Raw genomic sequence first — 18757 nt, forward strand, 5'->3', positions numbered from 1 at the left:
TGCTTTTTACCATCTTTCATCTAATGATAAGTTGAAAGTTAACACATCAGTTGATATAACTTGTACATTTAATATTAAATCTGTTGTTACAAAAGTTAAAATTATATCTACATTTTTTACTAACTACTAAAATAACTTTTCTATATTATTTTTACCTTTTAACTTATAAAGAATTATTTTTTTAATTGTCAACTAAGCATTTTTTCCGTAAAACCTACAAAATTAGGCTCATTCAGCCATGGCATGAAAAATGGTGTTAGAAACTATGAAACACTGCAGTACAACAAACAATACACACAAAATACCAATGGTAGAAGCAAGAGATCATTAAGTTTAACAAAACCTGTTTTAGATATCAAGTTTACTGCCCTTAACAGGTTACCTGCAACTTAATAAGCATTATATTAAAAAAACAAATATTAAGTATCGTTTAGCTTTTTTCTTTTTTTTTTTTTTTGAAATTATGAGGCTACTTATAAGTTATTTTAACAGACTTTTCATAAAAAATTAACTTTAAACATACTGTCTTTGTAGTTAAGTTAAACTTAAATTTTTTTAATGTTTTTATGTACTAAAGTGAAAAACTTATTTATATAATATAAGTAACTTTAAGATAACAAAATTCACTTAACTATATTAATTTGTTATTTGAAAGTGAAAGTTTCAAAACTGTATGAGTAAAACTTGAAGTAATGTATTAAATATTAAGGTTATTAAGTACTTTGTGCTAAGAGCTTCTCATTTAATTATATGCAGGTTTGCTACTTTACCTGGAATCCTGAAAAACCTGGAATTTGAAAATTTATAAAATAAAAAATCCTGAAATTTTGGAAATTCAAAAAAAAACTGGAATTTTAACAACTTTAATATGTTTAGTTGTAAAATTTCGATTTGACTAAGAAAATCTATCATATAATAAAAATATGTTGTAATCATCAAATTTTTTTTTATTGCAAAAAAAAATTAAAGTAGCTTTACAGTTTCTTTTCAATGTTTTTATACTACATAACACAGTTTCTTACCTTAAACTTAACTTCAAACTAAAAATATACCCAAAAATGTGTACTATTAAAAACCTATAAGAATTTTGGAAAATCTAAAAAAACCAGTGGCAACCCTGTATATGCTAAATATTTGTTAAATTAATCAGTTACTAATTAATATTTTTAATACTTTTAAAATATGCTTAAAAAACATGCTTTACATATTGAAGAACTGGCTTTAAACGAGTATTACATAGTTCTTGTATTTGTAGAGTAGATGCAGCTTACATTGCAAACGTATATATTTCACAGAAATTTTCATTTGAAACTAGCCAGAGATACATCAGCATTTAAAAGCAATATCATTATAGATGATGAACATAACAGTGCATTGGAACATGACTTAAGTCATTTGTACAGTGGAACTATACACGGTTAGTGATTTTTAAATTACATTTTAAAAAACAAAAATTAGTGAACTTTTGACTAACATTTATCTAAAAGTAATATTACTCTAGAAAATGAACATAGTAATGGTTTTAAATATTATTTAGGTTATTTTTACTGTGGAAGTTTATGTTCGATACTTTAAAGTAAAATATCTGCTTAAAATTAATTATATGTTTGTGCTTCTTATTTGTATTTTATTCAAGACTTGTGGTTTTAAATTTAAAACTTTTGTTAGACTAAGTTACAAAAAATTTTGCAATCTAAGTTTACTTAATCAAATAAAGATAAATATTTTGTTTTATATACTGAATATGTATTTTTATATTGAAACTTGCTCAGCTTTTTTGAAAACTCTATCATATTTAAAATTAAATTATAAAGAATAAAAACACATTATATAACCAATCAGTGTGTAAATGTAAAGTTTAACAACGGTTTGAAAAAGTATTAATAAAAAACTTATTAAATCCAACATATCTAAATTACACTACTATTATCATTAATGTACAATGCCGGATATTGCCATTTTTGTCTGATATCCAGATCCGGATTCTAATTTGAAAAAAATTCCGGATCCGGTTTCGGCAGGATCCTTATTTGTAAAAAAAATCCGGATCCTGTTCTGGCAGGATCCTAAATTGAAAAAAAAAGTCCGGATCCGGGTCCGGTTGGATCCTAACAGAGATCTGGCCGATTCGGATCTAGTTAGTAAAATAGAGCATACAGAAGAGTATTTTTTCAAAATCAAACCCTGAGTAAATTAAAAAGAGTCATTTTCATCACAAAATACATTCGAAAATTAGACACCTACCGCGATTGGCTCATTTTCGTTTTCACACGTGACTAATTTACATTTGTTTTCATTTACACTATGAAACAAACATTTTAGAATTGCAACTCTTTACCTATGTTGTAAAATTAAACACTTTACTACCAAATTGTCAACCTTAAGGCTAACTGTTCTACTGATTATTAGATTAAAGTAATTTTAGATTCAGGCTAGTTTATACCCACTCTAGCTAGTTTTTTTGACTTAAACAGTGGCAACCCTGCTAGTCTGAAAATTTTTGGGAATCTTTGAAAATCTAAGACTGCCTCAGGCTAGTTTAGTTTACTATAAAAACTCAGACTAGTTTTAAGATTTTTTTAAAAACTCATGCTAGTTTTCTTTTAAATTTTGAATGAGTTTGAGCTGATCCAGTTTTCAATATTTTGTGAACTGTTTCAAAGTTTTGTGAACTTTTTTTTCTAGTTAGTTTTGTTAATAAACTTGATTTTATTTGATTTTAGATTGGTAAGGCTATAGGGGGGTTCACCTTGATTTTTACAAATTGATTTTATTTCATAGATTTTAGTCTTAGCTACCAGATACGTTTTACAGCTCAACAAAATTCAAACTAGTTTTCGAGATACAAGGGATCAAAGCCGACCAGCTCAATAGATTCCTTATAGAAGGTGCAAACTAAAAAGACGTAAAAAAACCATTTATTAAAAATCTATCTCCTCCTACAATTTTTAAGCAATCTTGTTCAAATTTTTACAGTTAATTCTTTACTAAATTTTAAATCATTTAAGTGTAGGAAATTTTTTTATTTTGAGATAAAGTCCCCTTTTTTCAAAAAAAAAGTGTTTTTTTTAATTTTAGACCTTAAATATGTAAATTTCAATTATTTGAAGTTCCAACACTCAAAAGCTTTTAAACTGTGTAAGGAATATTTTTTGAAAATTTGAGTTAACTAGCTTAAAAAACTTAAGAGGAAAAAGATTTTTAGTGAAATGGATATTTCCGCATTTTTAGCTCGCTCCTTCGATTAGGTCCCTATGGAACTCTCCGGCTTTGACCGTTTATATCTCAAAAACTATTTTGGATTTTGTAAAGCTATAAAAAGCACCTTGTAGCTAAGATAGTATTCTATTTAATAAGATCAACTTGTAAAAAACAGTGTTCAACCCCCCTATAGCTTCAATTGTAAACATTACTTAAAATGTTCAACCTTGTGGCTAGCTGTTCTACTGATTATTAGCTTAAAGTAATTATTTTCTTGTTTTTCCAAAACCTCATTCTGACTTAGGAAAGTTTATAATAACTCAGGTTAGTTTTTTTGAATCAAAGAGTGGCAACCCTGATATTAGCTAAAATAAGGAGATATTCTGGTTGCCAAAAATCATGGAAAGGTTATAAGTTTAGGAAAAAATAAATTTTAGTGTTTTTTATCTTTCTTTTAATTTGAAGTTTTTTTTATTGTTCTTTACATTTCAAGTTTTTCTTTTGTTCTTTCAATTTTAAGAAAATTTAAATGTAAATATTGTTTGGAAATTTAGCAAACATACCAGCTACTATATTTAACTGTTAATCTTAACTAGACCTTAATAACATATCATAAACTTTCTTATTGTTTAATTATTTTAGCAGCACATTAATACTTTTAGTCTAAATTTTTTTTAAACTATAATTTTTCAAAATTCAAAAGTATATAGTTAGATATAACACATAAACATAAACTTCACACAATTATACTAAGTTAGTAGTTAGTTATATAAAATTGCATTATCGCACACAGTAGTCTTTATGCTACTTACATTACAAATGACTTAGAGCATTAAGAATCCGGTTCCAGATCCGGCCGAATTTTAATTTGAAAAAAATGTCCGGGTTCGGTTCCGGCCGGATTCTAATTTGAAAACAAAGTCCGGATCTGGTTCCGGCCGGATTCTAATTTAAAAAAAACCGGATCCGGGTCCAGCCGGACCCGAAACTGTTGGTCCGGTACATCACTAACTAAAATATATATAAAGAAAGTTGTTAAAGTTTGCCAATAACACTACCTGTTTATTATTATGAAATCGCTATTGTACTCAATATATGATAATATTTAATTTTATATTCAAAATTTAAAATATGACATTTTTATATACTTGTTGCCTTTTTAGTGATCGTCAATTGTCATTGTATTAAAAACTGTAATTCAGGTGTCAAAAATTCTTACGTTCACGGCAGCATTATAGAAGGTGTATTCACTGGATGGGTCCATCACCCTCAAGAAGGCACTTTTTATTTAGACGAGATCCACGATTTTCACGGGGGATCAACGAAGGGAAAATCCCCATTAAGTGGTTACCAGGGACACTCCGTCATCTACCATCACGATGACGTCATAATGCCTGAAGGGTTAGTTGATTTAGAATAAAGTTTTTTTTTATTCTTTTAAATTTAAAAAAAAAATTTTCTTTATAAAGCTGAGATTGAACATTAAAAACAAAACTAAAAATCTTGATAAATTATTTGTTGTTATTTTGCAATAGATAAACACTAATTTTAGATTTTTTCTATTCACGTGCAAAGTGTTATTTGTTTTTAAGAAGTTCAAATTTAAAAGACTGATAAAAACTAATTCTAGAAGTATATTCAGAACAGAACTTTGTTTTTTCTTTACTAAGTAACTTACTATTACTGTTTTTTTTTTCAAGATACACGAAAAGCGCGGCTCTTAAAGCATCAAGTTGCACTGCTGATGACCTTCGAATTGAAAGGACAATTGCCTCGGTTAGTTGAGTTATGTTTTTCGTAAAAGATTACTTTTTTTTATAATTTTTCACAAGCTTTATACTTCTTTCTGATACTATTTATACTTTAAAGAAACCTTTGAGGTTATAAAAGAGATAATTTTAAACGGTTAGTAATTAAAATTTTTTATTGTTTTATTAAAGTAAATATCGGTATCCTTTGAAAATAAATTAAGTTTTCTTCTTAACAACTGTTCACCAAAGTTTGTAGTTATCATTGTTATTAGTGTACAGTATTAGTTATTAATAAGTTGACTTGTATTAGATCATTATGTATTGTAATTACTATTTAATACTTTTTAACGTCGAACTGATTGCTTTTATACCTTTTTAAACAATTTTATTATATCAAGTTTTTTTGAAACTGTTGTTTTATCATATTTTAATATTTTAAACGTAGCAAACATCAGAATTAGAGCCAATTAATAAAAGAAACAAAAGGTCAGTAGACAACGACAAAAATACCTGTTCCATATATATTCAAACAGACTGGGTGCTCTATCAGTTAGTTTTTTTTCTTATAGATTGTAGGTTAAAGTTTAAAAAAAAACTATTTCAATGATATAATAAAGCAACAGAAGGAAGTAAGTATAAATGACCGAAAAAAATCTTTCTTGTTATAAATATAAACTTAATACTGATGTTAAAGGAAACAAAACATGTTGATTAAAAAAAAAATCTTTAATAGGGAGTATAAAGGACTGAAGAACCCAGTTGAGTACATTACCAGCAAAGTTAGTTCTCACGTGCATGCACTCAACAAGATTTACGGAAAAACTGATTTTGAAGGAATTACTGGTATCAGATTTGAAATCGCCAGACTGCAGGTAAGATTAAATGATTACATAGTAAACCAACTTTAATGCTTGTTAACAGAATATATTTCAGTTTTATTATTAACATTTATTATAGCTTATATTACCTTAGCTATGTAAATAAGCAATATGTCTAAACTATTGTTCTCATAACTGTAACCAAAAAAATATTATTCGAAATATATTCAATAAACAAATAACAACGTCAAAGTCTTCTATATCAACAACAACTTTAAAAGTAGTTTAATATTACCCAGATACACAAAGAAAGCACACCAGAGAACGCAGGAGAGTTTGAGACTGCGCAGAAATATTTAGACTACGTGTCTGAAGGTAATTATGATGATTACTGCCTCGCATACACTTTTACTTCCAGAGATTTCACACCGACCATCGGGCTTGCTTGGACTGCCGAACCCGGTAATGAGTTTTGTTATGTTGTTTTCAGCACAACTTTTTTACTTGATTGTGATGTCTCGATTATTATTTTATTTAATTATATAAATATAAATGATGTCTCGACGTTTAATTTTATTTAATTAAAAAAATAAAATGTCAAACTTAAAATTTGCTACAATATGTAATTTTTCATGAGAATTCTTGTGACAGTTATATTTCGATGATTTTATGGACGACTTGAATGTTTTTTTTTATTTAATTAAAATTGAGTTTAGTAGTTTAACCAGGTCGTTAAAACTATAATTGTCTAAAGGTCTACAAAACTAATTTAGAATGATACGAATTTCTATACGTTCCACAATAAATAAATAAATTAAAAAATCTAACATTATTTCTTTAAACAGGAAACCCTGCTGGAATATGTCAGAAGCACAGTTACGGGGAGAGCTTGAACGGAGGCATTCTTTCTTTCAAACGCGAAGGAAATATTTTGCCTTCTGCCGTCAGTCAATTAGCGTTCGCTCACGAAGTAGGACACAGTTTCGGATCACATGTAAGTTTTAACGCAAACCTTTTAAAACAAAAAATAAACATAAAAAAATATTTTATCGAGACATGAAAGATATACAGTCGTCTGTAATGTAACCGTTCTAGTTTAAAAAAATGTCTTTTGAGCTCTCTAGTTATTTATCTACACATATATTAAACGTTATAAGTAGTGATCAACCGAGTCCAAAAACTTTGGATTCGGCCGAATACGAATCCGAGTCTTATTTTCAAGTTAGGATTCAGCCGAGTCCGAATCTTATTTCCAAATTCGGATTCGGCCGAGTCCAAACCCGAATCTCTATTTTTAAATTTAGATTCGGCCGAATCCGAGACTTTAATTGGTTATAAATCCTTAATGTCCTAGAGTTTCACAGACTGATAACCATCAAGGCTAGTTTGCCTGATAGCTTCAAGCTTTCTTTTCTTTGGAGATTCGGCTGCAGTGCAACTTCTATCTTTGTCTAAAGATTCACTTTGAGATGTTTTGAAATTTGGCTGTGTTGAATTTTTATATTCTCGTGCATGAAAGAGGTAGTATATGACTTAGACTTGCTACTTCCTCTTTTTATCTTAGCTCCGCAGATATTGCATACTGCGATGAAGTTACCTTTCTAACTTATAGTAAAATATTGCCAGACCTTTAGAGACATTATTAATACTGTAAAACAAAAGTAACTAAAGAAATATATTATGATAGTATTATAAAAACTAAAATTCATTATGTCTTAGTTTTAAATAGTAATTTAATTTCTTTGTTGGGTAAACTTTATTTTAATAAAGCTGTTAATATAGGTCGTAATAGTTTTGTCCTTAAATTATGTTTTCATTTAAACAAAACATTTTATGGATACAAAAAAAAATGTATATTAAACTACTATGCAAAACATGATACTACAAAATACAAACCAATATATATTTTAATAATTATTAAGCTAATGCTATTAAAAAGCTCAAGCTTTATTTGACTAGTGTATCAAATTTATTTCATACAATTTACCATTTAATTACATTGTATTTTAGCATTTGTATGTTTTTACATTCTTAACGAAACAAAAATAGTAATAATTAAATATAAGCACAATAAAAAAGAGCTAAAAATTTGCAGAAAACCTGCTTTAGTATAACTATTTGTTTTTTTATTTTAACGATTAAATTTATTTATTTTTCCTGGCATAAATGTTTAAAACTAAGTAAAAAACTTTAAATATAAAAAATACATTTCTAAAACCTACTAACAGAATTTCCAAAATTGAATAATTAACAAAATAAGCTTTATAAAGTTGTGAGAATATATATAAATACATTTATCATTAACAAACTACCAACTACATTTTCATTATTCTTTAGGTCAAAAAATCTGCCCTGAGTAACCTTAAACTGTCCTGAGTAACCTCGAGATTTTCAAGTCCTTAAAAGCAAATTAACATACTTCGACACCAATAAAATCCAAGTTTAAAAAAAAAATGGTTACAAAACAAAGTATTGCAACTAATTCAACTAAATTTCATTCAAGATAAAATTTTGAAAGTCTTAAAACTATTATGAGTGATTTATTACAAATTTAAACTACCCTGAGTTTATCAGAACAAAAATTGTGATGATGCTAAAAAAAGATACCTGTATTATAGACTTCATTGTGTCAAATTAAAATTTTGTTACTTAATATCTGAAAATTGTTAAAACTCCATAATTTTTAGTGAATTTCGTTCAATATTTTAGTTTTTTTTTTTTAATTTCACAAATTCAAGATTTTTCTAGGTTTTTTAGTCTAAATTGTCAAATTTCAGAGTTTCAGTTTTTTTTTTGGAACCCTGTAAAGAGAACTATATAACTTTAATTTATTTTAGAGTTAGTTTTTATACCGATTTCATACTCCAACATGATATACCTTTTGTGGACCAACATCAAAAGTCTCACTTGGGTTTGGTTGATTGTCTGTGAAAAGATTGACAACCTGACCTTTTTTCCCATGTTTTTTTTTTGCAGACAGAGTGACTTCTTAGCACGTTTATGCTTAGGACCCTCGGCGGGCAGTTTGGTATTTGTAGTATTTAATTTAGACATAAAAATAAAATTATTTTACACTAACTTATTATAATGCATCAGTGAATTTTATCTATCAATACCAAAAACTATTCTAAACTACTTTATATAAATTTCGCATTATAGTTTCTATTATACAAAAGAACAACGCAACAATTTTATAAAACTTCTTACTCAAAAAATATAAGCTGCTTTCAAAACTTTTTTAAATCACTAGGCTAATGTATTTTAATGAAATGTTGCATTATTGATTTTAAGCCCTATTTCTTATAACAGCAGCAAGCTCTAAATATTCTCTTTATATTTAGAGTTCATTAATGAAAGTAGTTGCAGCAGTTCATTATTGCAAATTAATTAAAGCTTCATTTTTAACGGATTTTTTACTTTTAGAACTTTGTTTAAATAATAAATATTAAAATGTTTGAAGTTATAACATATGTATCATTCATTAAAATTATCAGCTATATAAATAATAAAATATTAACAAAAAACATATAGATCAAAGTATTCAAGCATCTGCTTTAATGTTACATATATGAGTTGCATTTCGAGCAAACATAAAAACCTAAACATATGATGATAAATAAAAATAGTTATCGAAAAATCTGAGATAAAATGCCTTAATTGTTTACTTAATCTTATTTTAGAGTCTAATAAAAATGTTATATCATAGTTTTTATACTGTGTGAAAAAGTCTAAATCAAAATTGATAATGCATTTATAAGTGAGAAAGCCCATTTTTTATCCACTCAAGCGTGAAATCATTAACTAGTTATACATTTCATTCAACTTTCGACAAATAATTTAGTAAAGTTTAAAAGTTTAAAGTGGTCTACCGAGTCTAAAACTTCGGATTCGACCGAGTCCGAATCCTATTTTGAAATTAGGTTTCGGCCTAATCCGAATCCGTGTCTTATTTTAAAATTTAGGATTCGGCCGAATCCGAGTCCAAAAAAGGCCAGGTTCGTCCAAATCCGAGTCCGAATCTTGGATTCGGTAGATCACTACTTATAATTCAAATGAGTATCAATAAGAACATGTATGACAAATCAAAACTATGAAATCCGAACTTCTTTAATTTTTATGGAATGAATGATTGCAATGAAATTGTTCTGAAAAAAACTATTAAAACTTTCTTAAATTAATTCAACGTTGTGACTAGTTACTATATCATTTAAACTACTATTTAAGCCAATAACTAAACAATAATTTTTTCTTATTTTAAGTTATACTTTTATAATAAACAACAGCACGATGAAACTGAGGAATGCCTTCCTGGAGACTACGGAAATCCTGATGGTAATTTTCTGATGTATTACACTGAAAGTAAAGCGGACAAACCGAACAACTTCAAATTTTCACAATGCAGTATCAGAAGCATGTCGAGGATACTCAGGGAAAGGAAAGACTGGTGCTTCACAGGTATAATGTTCAGTTTGAAATTTTTTATTAATCTAATTTTTTTACATAACTTTTACTGCTAAATGTTACATGTTTATTATGTTGGTGATCAGAGAAAGAAAAGATTGGTGTTTCACAGGTAAAAAGTGTTGTTATATATTATTTCAATTTGTTTGATTCGTAGCAGTCGAGTATTTTATAAGTTTAGTTTTGAGTGTATGCACTTTAAACTTGTTCGCTTAAAATTATAACTTTTGTTGATTAAAAGTAAAACTGTTGTTTTATTTTTAGTGCAATAACTCACACGTTGTTTTATGTTAACAAGTAGATGATTTCAGACTGAACAGTTAATCTAAAAAACGGCATTTTTATTGCAATTTACTCATTAGGCTCAATTAAATACTGTTTTTAAATAATTGTAAGTAAGATCTAACAAACACAAATACTCTACTTTAAAGTAATGTAATAACCAATGTAATCTAATACAACTAAAACTCAAGTAAACGGTTTATTGATGAATCATCCAACTCCTGTTTGTTAGACTTAAACATGTTTTTGTTTACACAGAATCAAACCATCCAAGATGTGGTAACGGTATTGTAGAAGAAGGTGAGGAATGTGATTGCGGATACCCCGAAGATTGCAGTGAAAAATGCTGCATTCCGGCTGGTCAGTATGGAGAGTGCACATTAAGAAGAGGGATGACTTGCAGGTAATAATGTGATATTTGTCTATAATCTAAAAACTTTCACTTGTAAGCTAAACATTTTCTGATTACTTCTTAAAATAGTTGTAGCACTGCTGAGTATGAAATATTAAGTCAAAAGCTTAACGGGAGGTTTTCTATAGACAAGTATAAAACTTAGCTTGCCTTCAGTGCTTTTTAAAAATGGATTCAACTGTGAATGTCTTATTGCACGGTCGGAAAGCTGCGGCCCGCAAGACAGTTTCTGGTTAAAACATACCTTTTTATGGTAAAAGCTTTAAATTATGCTATCAATTTTTAACTGCCCATTACTATTGCTTATTTTATCTCATTTTTATTTAAATTAGTATTTTATGTTGATTACTAATATTTTAAGATTAACTGCTACCCGCAAAAGACTTTTTTGTATTGTGCGGGCTGCAAAAAAAAATTCTCTAAAAAAGTTGGACCGCGACTTGTAAAAGGCTGCCGACCTTTACCTTGTTGTATGCGAATTTTGAAATTAAAGATGAAATTTTAAACATTACTAAAAAATTATTAAATCAAAATAAAACGTTGAAATTGTTACAGAATTTAGATTTCGTCGAAGTTGACTTTTTACAAAAAATAGAAATACATACGTCATAATTGCTTAAGTACATTAAAAACTTTATTTAGTTTACTACTTAATTTTTACATATATCTTCAGCTTTGTTCAACTTATACAGAACGAAATGTCTAGTTTCCAATGGAATAAGAAAAAAAAGATTTAAGCATGTTCATTTTTACTATCTACATAATTAATTATAAATATTAACCTAACTATCGTTCCACAGTCCTTCGCAAGGGCCATGTTGCAGCGAAACGTGCGAGTTTCACCAGCAAGGAACAACGTGCAGCGAAACGACGGATTGCAAGTTTGAGCAGAAATGCAACGGTTTCAACGCGACTTGCCCATTGGCTGAATGGAAACCTGATTATACAGAGTGCAAGTACTCGACTAAACTGTGCAAGCAAGGCGTTAGTTTGTGTTTTTATTTTATGATATTATTTTATGGTGTAGGCTGAAATTTTTCGAAATTGTATTCTTAATTTTTTTCGGTTGCATTACTAAGATCATTAAGATAAAATTAGCATTTATGACTTTATTTTAATTTTTTTTTATCCAGTAAATAACTAAAGTGAAATAGCAAACGAAACATTTTGCATCACCAATGTAGGCTCCAGATAAAAACACATATATTATACTGTTTTAGAAAAAAAACTGTATGTACTATAAAAATTCTTGTAAGAACGCATATACAAACTATTTATCGACAGTTATTCTGTTAGCAATAGACTTGAGGTATCTATATAAAACATTGAAATAATTTGTAACCTACTACTTAAAAGTCTTATGCTTAAATATCAATCCTAAATTTACAACAAACGCAGAAATGCAGCCTGAGCAGATGTTCGCTTCACGAAGATTATGAAGAATGTGAATGTCAATCTGCTTTTAATTCAAATAAAACTTCATTGTGCCACACATGCTGCAAGAAAATTGGTATGAAATTGTTAAACAGTTTATATAAAAACGATGAGTACATGTTTAAAATCATTTATATATAATATAAATTTATATATGTATATAGATATATATTATGTGTAACTTTTGTTAGTAAATATATTTTACAGACGAAAAGTCTTGTAAAAACAAAAAATAAGTGTATACTTTACTTTTTGTTTTCTAGCTTTAAAGTATGCTTTTGAGTGAAGTTTTAGTAAAGTAAAGTAAAGTTTTAGAAGTTTTAAGTTTTCTTTTCAAAACTAAGTACTCTTAGAATTTTGTAAAATGAACTAAATATACTTTAAATTCCAAACGCTACTTATATTAAAATTAAAACATAAAAATTAAATAGGAGCACCTCAATCAACTTGCAAGAGCATAATAGAACTAAACATGCCGAAAATATTATCAGATAAACTAGTTGTGAAATTACCGGGAAGCTCCTGCGATAATCAACAAGGTTTGTTAAACTCTATTATACATGTTACTTGTTGTTTCCATATCCTGTTTTAGACAATTTGTGTTTGTTGAAAAAACAGTAAACCACGATGAGTCTGTGGAACAACTCTGTATTTCTGAACAAATTGTTTAGTTTACTAATTGAAAGATAATTTTAGTTTAATTTTGTTATTTTTTATTTGCAAAAGACTATATATATATATATATTTATATTTATTATTTAGTTACTATACAACATGTAGGAACTTTGTAAAAAAATTTACATCATTCATTTACTCTTTATAATTTTTATAGGCTACTGCGATGTTAATTCAGTCTGCAGAAAGTATGAAACTGAAGGTCCTTTTGCAAAATACGTTAATGTTGTGTTCAAATCTGAAACATACAATAATATCAACGGATGGATAAGTGTTAGTTTTATTATTTAATGATTGTTGTAAAAAAGTTTTAATGGTAAATAATTAACTTTATAAGTTTATTAACGTTTTATAAATAAAAATGTTATTACTTTGCTTTTACAATACCTTTTTTATTTTAATAAAAAAAAATATGTTTTGAATTAGTTAACTATCATATGCTTCTCCTTTAAAACTTCTTTTTTCTCAACATATATATTTGATTTCAATGATTTAATTTACAAGTGTGAATTAACATGTTTACAAACAGGAATACTGGTGCGTGTTTACAATTTTATTACTGGCATCAATATTTGTGGTGGTTGGAATCACGTGGTTTTTCAACAAGGAAACTCCTGGATACAATCCAAAAATACCTGAAATTCCAAGTAAGTACCGTACCAAGTACTAGTATACTCAATTTATAGTAAAATAAAAACATTATTAACTAGTATTATTGTTATGTACTGTCTATCTTTTCAAAGATGGTTGAAAAACTTTTGTACATGTTTAATCTGAATATGTTAAATTTTTGTATAATATACACTTTTGTATGTGTAGAAACGACTTTATTAACTAAAAGTTCATACACTAAAAATAAACTCTGAATACTTTTTAACATTTTAATTGATAACTAATTTACTTGTTAAATATAAAATAAAGTATTTTTTACAGTGCATACAAAAGATGATGACAAACTAGAAACGGTAATGGAAAAAGTTAATAAAGCATTTTCTTACACTAAGAAGTGTGTAAAATTAAATTTTGGAAAAAAGTATAACCTAGTCAGTAATGGCAACATGGACTCTACGAATTTTTAAAATAATTTTGTTTCACTACAGTATAAATAAAACCAATTAGGTCTACACGAATTTAGAGGTTCAATGCGTTCTATTTACAAGTAAAATAAGCTCAATTAAAAAATAAAAAACAAAAAGATCGTGTGTGCAAAAATTCTTAATAGTTATATAACTTTTTTCAAATAGTAATGTAAATATCACATTTTATATTTGGTAAAGTACTTCACACTACATAAAATTTTAAATTTAAGTACTTAGTTGTTTTCTATCAACTGTTGTATTTTTTTCGGTATAAATAAATTTTTTTAATTTTTTATTTTTATTCATTTTTGTTCCAAAATTTTGTTTGAAAATGTTTTTAGTCTATTTTTTGTAATTCATAACAATTCTTTGTTTTTTTTTTCTCTGCGGTTTTCTTTAGCTTAACATTTATATATACAATGGTCAGCATTAACTTGTACAGCGTTAATAAAAAGTCCATTTTGTCACTTAAGCAGTTCAACTCAGTACAGGGATCGGCAAACTGCGGCCCGCAAACAGTTTTTTATCAAAAAGCAAACGTTTTTAAAAAAAATTTAAAGTAAAGCTTTAGTGATTAGAACTTACGCTTTGACTTTTATATAGTACTAACGGTATACTATTGCTTAGTAGTAACTACATTATTTAGCAAGTATTTTATTTAAAATAGTATTTTCAAATTGATTATCAGAATGGTTATAAAGTAAATGCGCCCCTAAAAGACTTTTTTTTTTCAAAATAATGCATCCCACGAGAATTTTTTTTAACGAGAACTTGCCCTCGACTAATACAAGGCTGCCTACCCCTAGTTTAGTAATTACTTGAAAAATATTTAGAGTAAATCGTTGTAAAAAAGTTAAAGCATCACAATACTTAAAAGTTTTTAAGGAACTAACACGTTCGCTTGGTTTGTCTGTTTTTTTTTTGATACACAATTTTGTATTACAGTTTTTGCTTGTTTAAGCATAAAAAAAATGTTCCATTCTAAATAGTTAAGACCTAAAAGTTCTTGATACCGTAAAAATTAAAGCGTCTATAAATAAGTATAAATATAATAAATAAGTAAAAAATATTAAATAAATTAATAGTAGACAAGTTATAACTACAAATAAAAAAATTTAACAAAACTTAACAAACTACTTCAATTTAACTTAGTGCAAAAACGTTGGTAATCTTGTTTAGTACACTGGAACTATAGTCAATAAAGTTTATAATAACAAACGCGCATTAGTAGTTAATACAGAAATCATTTTTATTGCAGTTATATTAAAATGCTAACAAATTTAGATAAATTGTTTTTATTTCACTATAATTTGACAACTAAATATAATTACTTAGCTTGAGCCATTGCATTTTAAATTTCATAATAAATTTCATATCTTTTGGCTAATATGGTTAAATATTGATCAACATTCAAAAATGAAACTTTATTTAATAACTTTGAAAATTATTTATTTTTACAAGCTTGTGTTGCATTTACTTCGAACGCAATTAGTTAAACGAAAATGATTATGCGCATTTTTGTGTTTTTCTGAAAAATGCAGTTTTATAGAATTTTTCACCAAAACAGAAATTAAGAACATTTTGTTTAACTTTTATTTACAACATTTCATTCGTTTAATACAAAGTAGGCACGTTAAGTGACTACGTTTGATAAAAAGCAACAAAGTTTGAACAAAAAACTTCTACGTTGAAGTTTTATAGACCCTTGGCATACAAAACACAATTTAGTTAACGCATATAGCTTATACTATTAAAATTAGTGTCAAAGCGAACCTTTCTTCAACTAAAGTATGATTAAAGCTGGGCTCTTTTATAAATCCTGTGTAAAGTCAAGACATTTTAATTAAGTAAAAGACTAAGTTACAAGTCAATTATCTATATTTATAATAGGTAACTTTTTAATGAGGAGGTCAAATTTACGCTTAAAAATATTACGGAGACTCAAAACAAATTGTAAAAAATTTGTTGCTATCTACGTAACTTTTAAAAAGCTTAATAAAATTAAACAAAAAAGTATCCAAAATTAAATTGAAATAAAATAATCATTTGTGTCAGTGCTGTGTACTAAAACCAGAATTGAAAGCATACTCGAGCACATTTGAAAATATATTTTATTGAAAATCCTAGTTGTTATCATTTACATTTAAAAATTCTAACAATAAATATACAGAAATTTAAATGAAATTTTATTTATTTCGTAAGAACTGACAAATAGAGCATGACAGAAGTATACTAGCAACAACTACAGTTAGAAAAAATGCTTTTAGCACTGCATAGATCAAAAAAAAAAATTTTGGTAAACTACTATCGATAAAAAAGAAAAATATCTTATCATCTACAAAAGTATCAGGAAATGAAAAACAATAATAATGGTTAAAAAGTTCATTTTAACGCTGCATAGATGCACAAAATCAGTGTATATAAAAATTTCAAGTAAAAAAAATTGTCAACTATTTATATATTTCATAAGAACTGATAAATAAAGTATGACAGAAGTATAGTAGCAACAACTGCAGTTAAAAAATGTTTTAAGCATTCCATAGATCAAAAAAAAAAGTTAGAAAACAACTATCGAGAAAAAAAAACATTATTACCTAAAAATATTTCCTGAAATTAAAAACTTAAAAAACAATTAAAAATTTCTTTCTGACGTTGCGTATATGCACAAAATCAGTCTATAAAAATATTTGTTGTATAAAAAAATTGTCAACTGTTTATTTATTCAATAATCACTGCTAAGTAACTCATGTTATAAAAGTATTTATAACTATGGTCGGATAGATAAGTTTTTCTTCACAAAGCTCCACGAAACCGTGCATTGGAAAGCTGCCTAAGAAAGTTTATATATACATCAAACTTTTATACAATCGATTATTAATGAATCAACTCTAAAAAGTTAAAAACAATTACAATCAAATTTCTATTAAATCTAAGATCAGCAAAGATTAAAGTTCCTGAAATTTTAATTTAATTTACTTTAAGAAGCTTATACATACATGAGAAGTAGAAAACTTAAATACTACAATATAAACTTACCGTTTCCCGGGCCAAACACGGGCTTTGTGACGTAATGAAAATGGCTTTCATTACTTCCACTACCGTCCGTGACGAAACCTTGTTGTAATGTTATTATCATTTTAAAACCATTTTATAAAAAAATTAAACTTGTGTCCGGTTTATTAATTTTTTGCTAAAGATATTTCCGCCAAAAGCAGTTAAATTTAAAACAAGTCTTATTAAGTTAATAATTTTGAACTAAAATAAATTTTTACGTTAAATAACAAGTTAAAGATGAAATCAACAAACTAATAACCTTATACTCAAGAAGTTTTTGAATTTTTAAAACTTAATAAAACATTTAACGATTATTATAAATCAATACCTTGGCAGAATTCTTCTATTGTACTGTGATCGTTTTTTTCGAAACGCCTAGTGAAAGAAAACTGTGTTTTTCGTTTCCAACGATCTTGTTCGTGTGAATCGTTGTAATGGCCGTTGATTTGTACAAGAATGTGCGTCATAATTTTTATACTAATCTATAAATTTTAAAAATTGTATGTTTTTGAAGAGTTGTAAGTTGATGTAATATATATAATTATTTGAATGCTTTATATTTGATTGAAGTGCTTTAAAGCTGCCGTTACAAACAAAAAACAACACAGCATGGTTCTTTTATAATGTTCTTTGTACTACCATATTACTTTTACCAAAATTTAAAAAAAAACTAACGTCTAAGTTATCTAAAGTCTTATGAAGTTGTCTATTAAAGAAGTTGCTTAATTGCTTCTAGTTGAAACATGAAAATTGTTTATAGTTTTATCCTAATGGTCCTATAATGTATTTTTTGTTAAATTACAGTGTTTTTCTCAAATAACAAAACTTATAAAAATAAAACAACAAAGCCTAAACTGTTAAATGTAAAGATAACTTAAAGCTGAAAATTTAAACTAACCAAAAATAGGTAACTAAACACTTAAACTTAAAGTCTAAAAACCACACTAAGATACTAGTTAACTGATGTTAAAGAAAAACAACTTCTGATTTATCAAAGTCTAAAACCAAATTGTTAACCATATTTAAATTAAAGCATTAAGCCTAACTGAATAATACTTTTTATAGCTACTTTTTATAAACTAGGCAAAATTAATGAATTATAAATCATAATTTAAAGTTAAGATTTGTTATAGCAGCTATAAAAAACATTGGGCATAAAACATTGCATCAGACATTACTATTTGCATCTGCTCTTCTTTTGCTCTGACTATTAATTTTGTCTTGCTCCTAGTTTTCTATCAATCTTAATTCTATCAAGATGCATTAACCAGAAATAGATTCTTGTTTATTGACTTTTCATTGTATTTAAAACAATGGAAGTGCAAGTAAGAATTAGTTTTATTAAGTAACGTCATAATTCGAATAATAATTTATAATTTACTAATTGAAAACTTGTCAACTGTTTATAAATACATGTGTAAAAATAACAGATATACAATTTTTATTATATCAAAACTGTAAAAAAAAGAATTTAAGAAAATTCCAGGTTTTTTTGACAATTTCATAAAATTACAGGTTAGTTCATAACTTTTGTAAAAAATTCTAGGTTTTACAAAATTTCTCAAACTCCAGGTTTTTTTTGCCTAGATT

The 18757-nt window shown here is 26.9% G+C and overlaps 1 protein-coding gene across 1 annotated transcript in view; it reads left to right on the forward strand.

Annotated features, from left to right (window-relative positions):
- Nucleotides 1-243: 243 nt before the first annotated feature.
- Nucleotides 244-18757, forward strand: part of LOC145832491 (disintegrin and metalloproteinase domain-containing protein 10-like) — a 29054-nt gene continuing 10540 nt past the window's right edge. Inside the window, exons 1-15 of the mRNA XM_082939809.1 lie at nt 244-377; nt 1296-1417; nt 4404-4602; nt 4902-4977; nt 5398-5501; nt 5686-5824; nt 6070-6232; nt 6616-6764; nt 10054-10225; nt 10772-10916; nt 11726-11909; nt 12324-12435; nt 12791-12898; nt 13192-13307; nt 13564-13681. Of these exons, the coding sequence (XP_082795935.1) occupies nt 244-377; nt 1296-1417; nt 4404-4602; nt 4902-4977; nt 5398-5501; nt 5686-5824; nt 6070-6232; nt 6616-6764; nt 10054-10225; nt 10772-10916; nt 11726-11909; nt 12324-12435; nt 12791-12898; nt 13192-13307; nt 13564-13681 (2041 nt within the window). The remainder of the gene's footprint in view (nt 378-1295; nt 1418-4403; nt 4603-4901; nt 4978-5397; nt 5502-5685; nt 5825-6069; nt 6233-6615; nt 6765-10053; nt 10226-10771; nt 10917-11725; nt 11910-12323; nt 12436-12790; nt 12899-13191; nt 13308-13563; nt 13682-18757) is intronic.

Source organism: Thalia democratica, chromosome 3 (genome assembly GCF_965202585.1).
Source record: "Thalia democratica chromosome 3, ktThaDemo2.hap1.1, whole genome shotgun sequence".
In the NCBI taxonomy this organism is placed as follows: Eukaryota; Metazoa; Chordata; class Thaliacea; order Salpida; family Salpidae; genus Thalia; species Thalia democratica.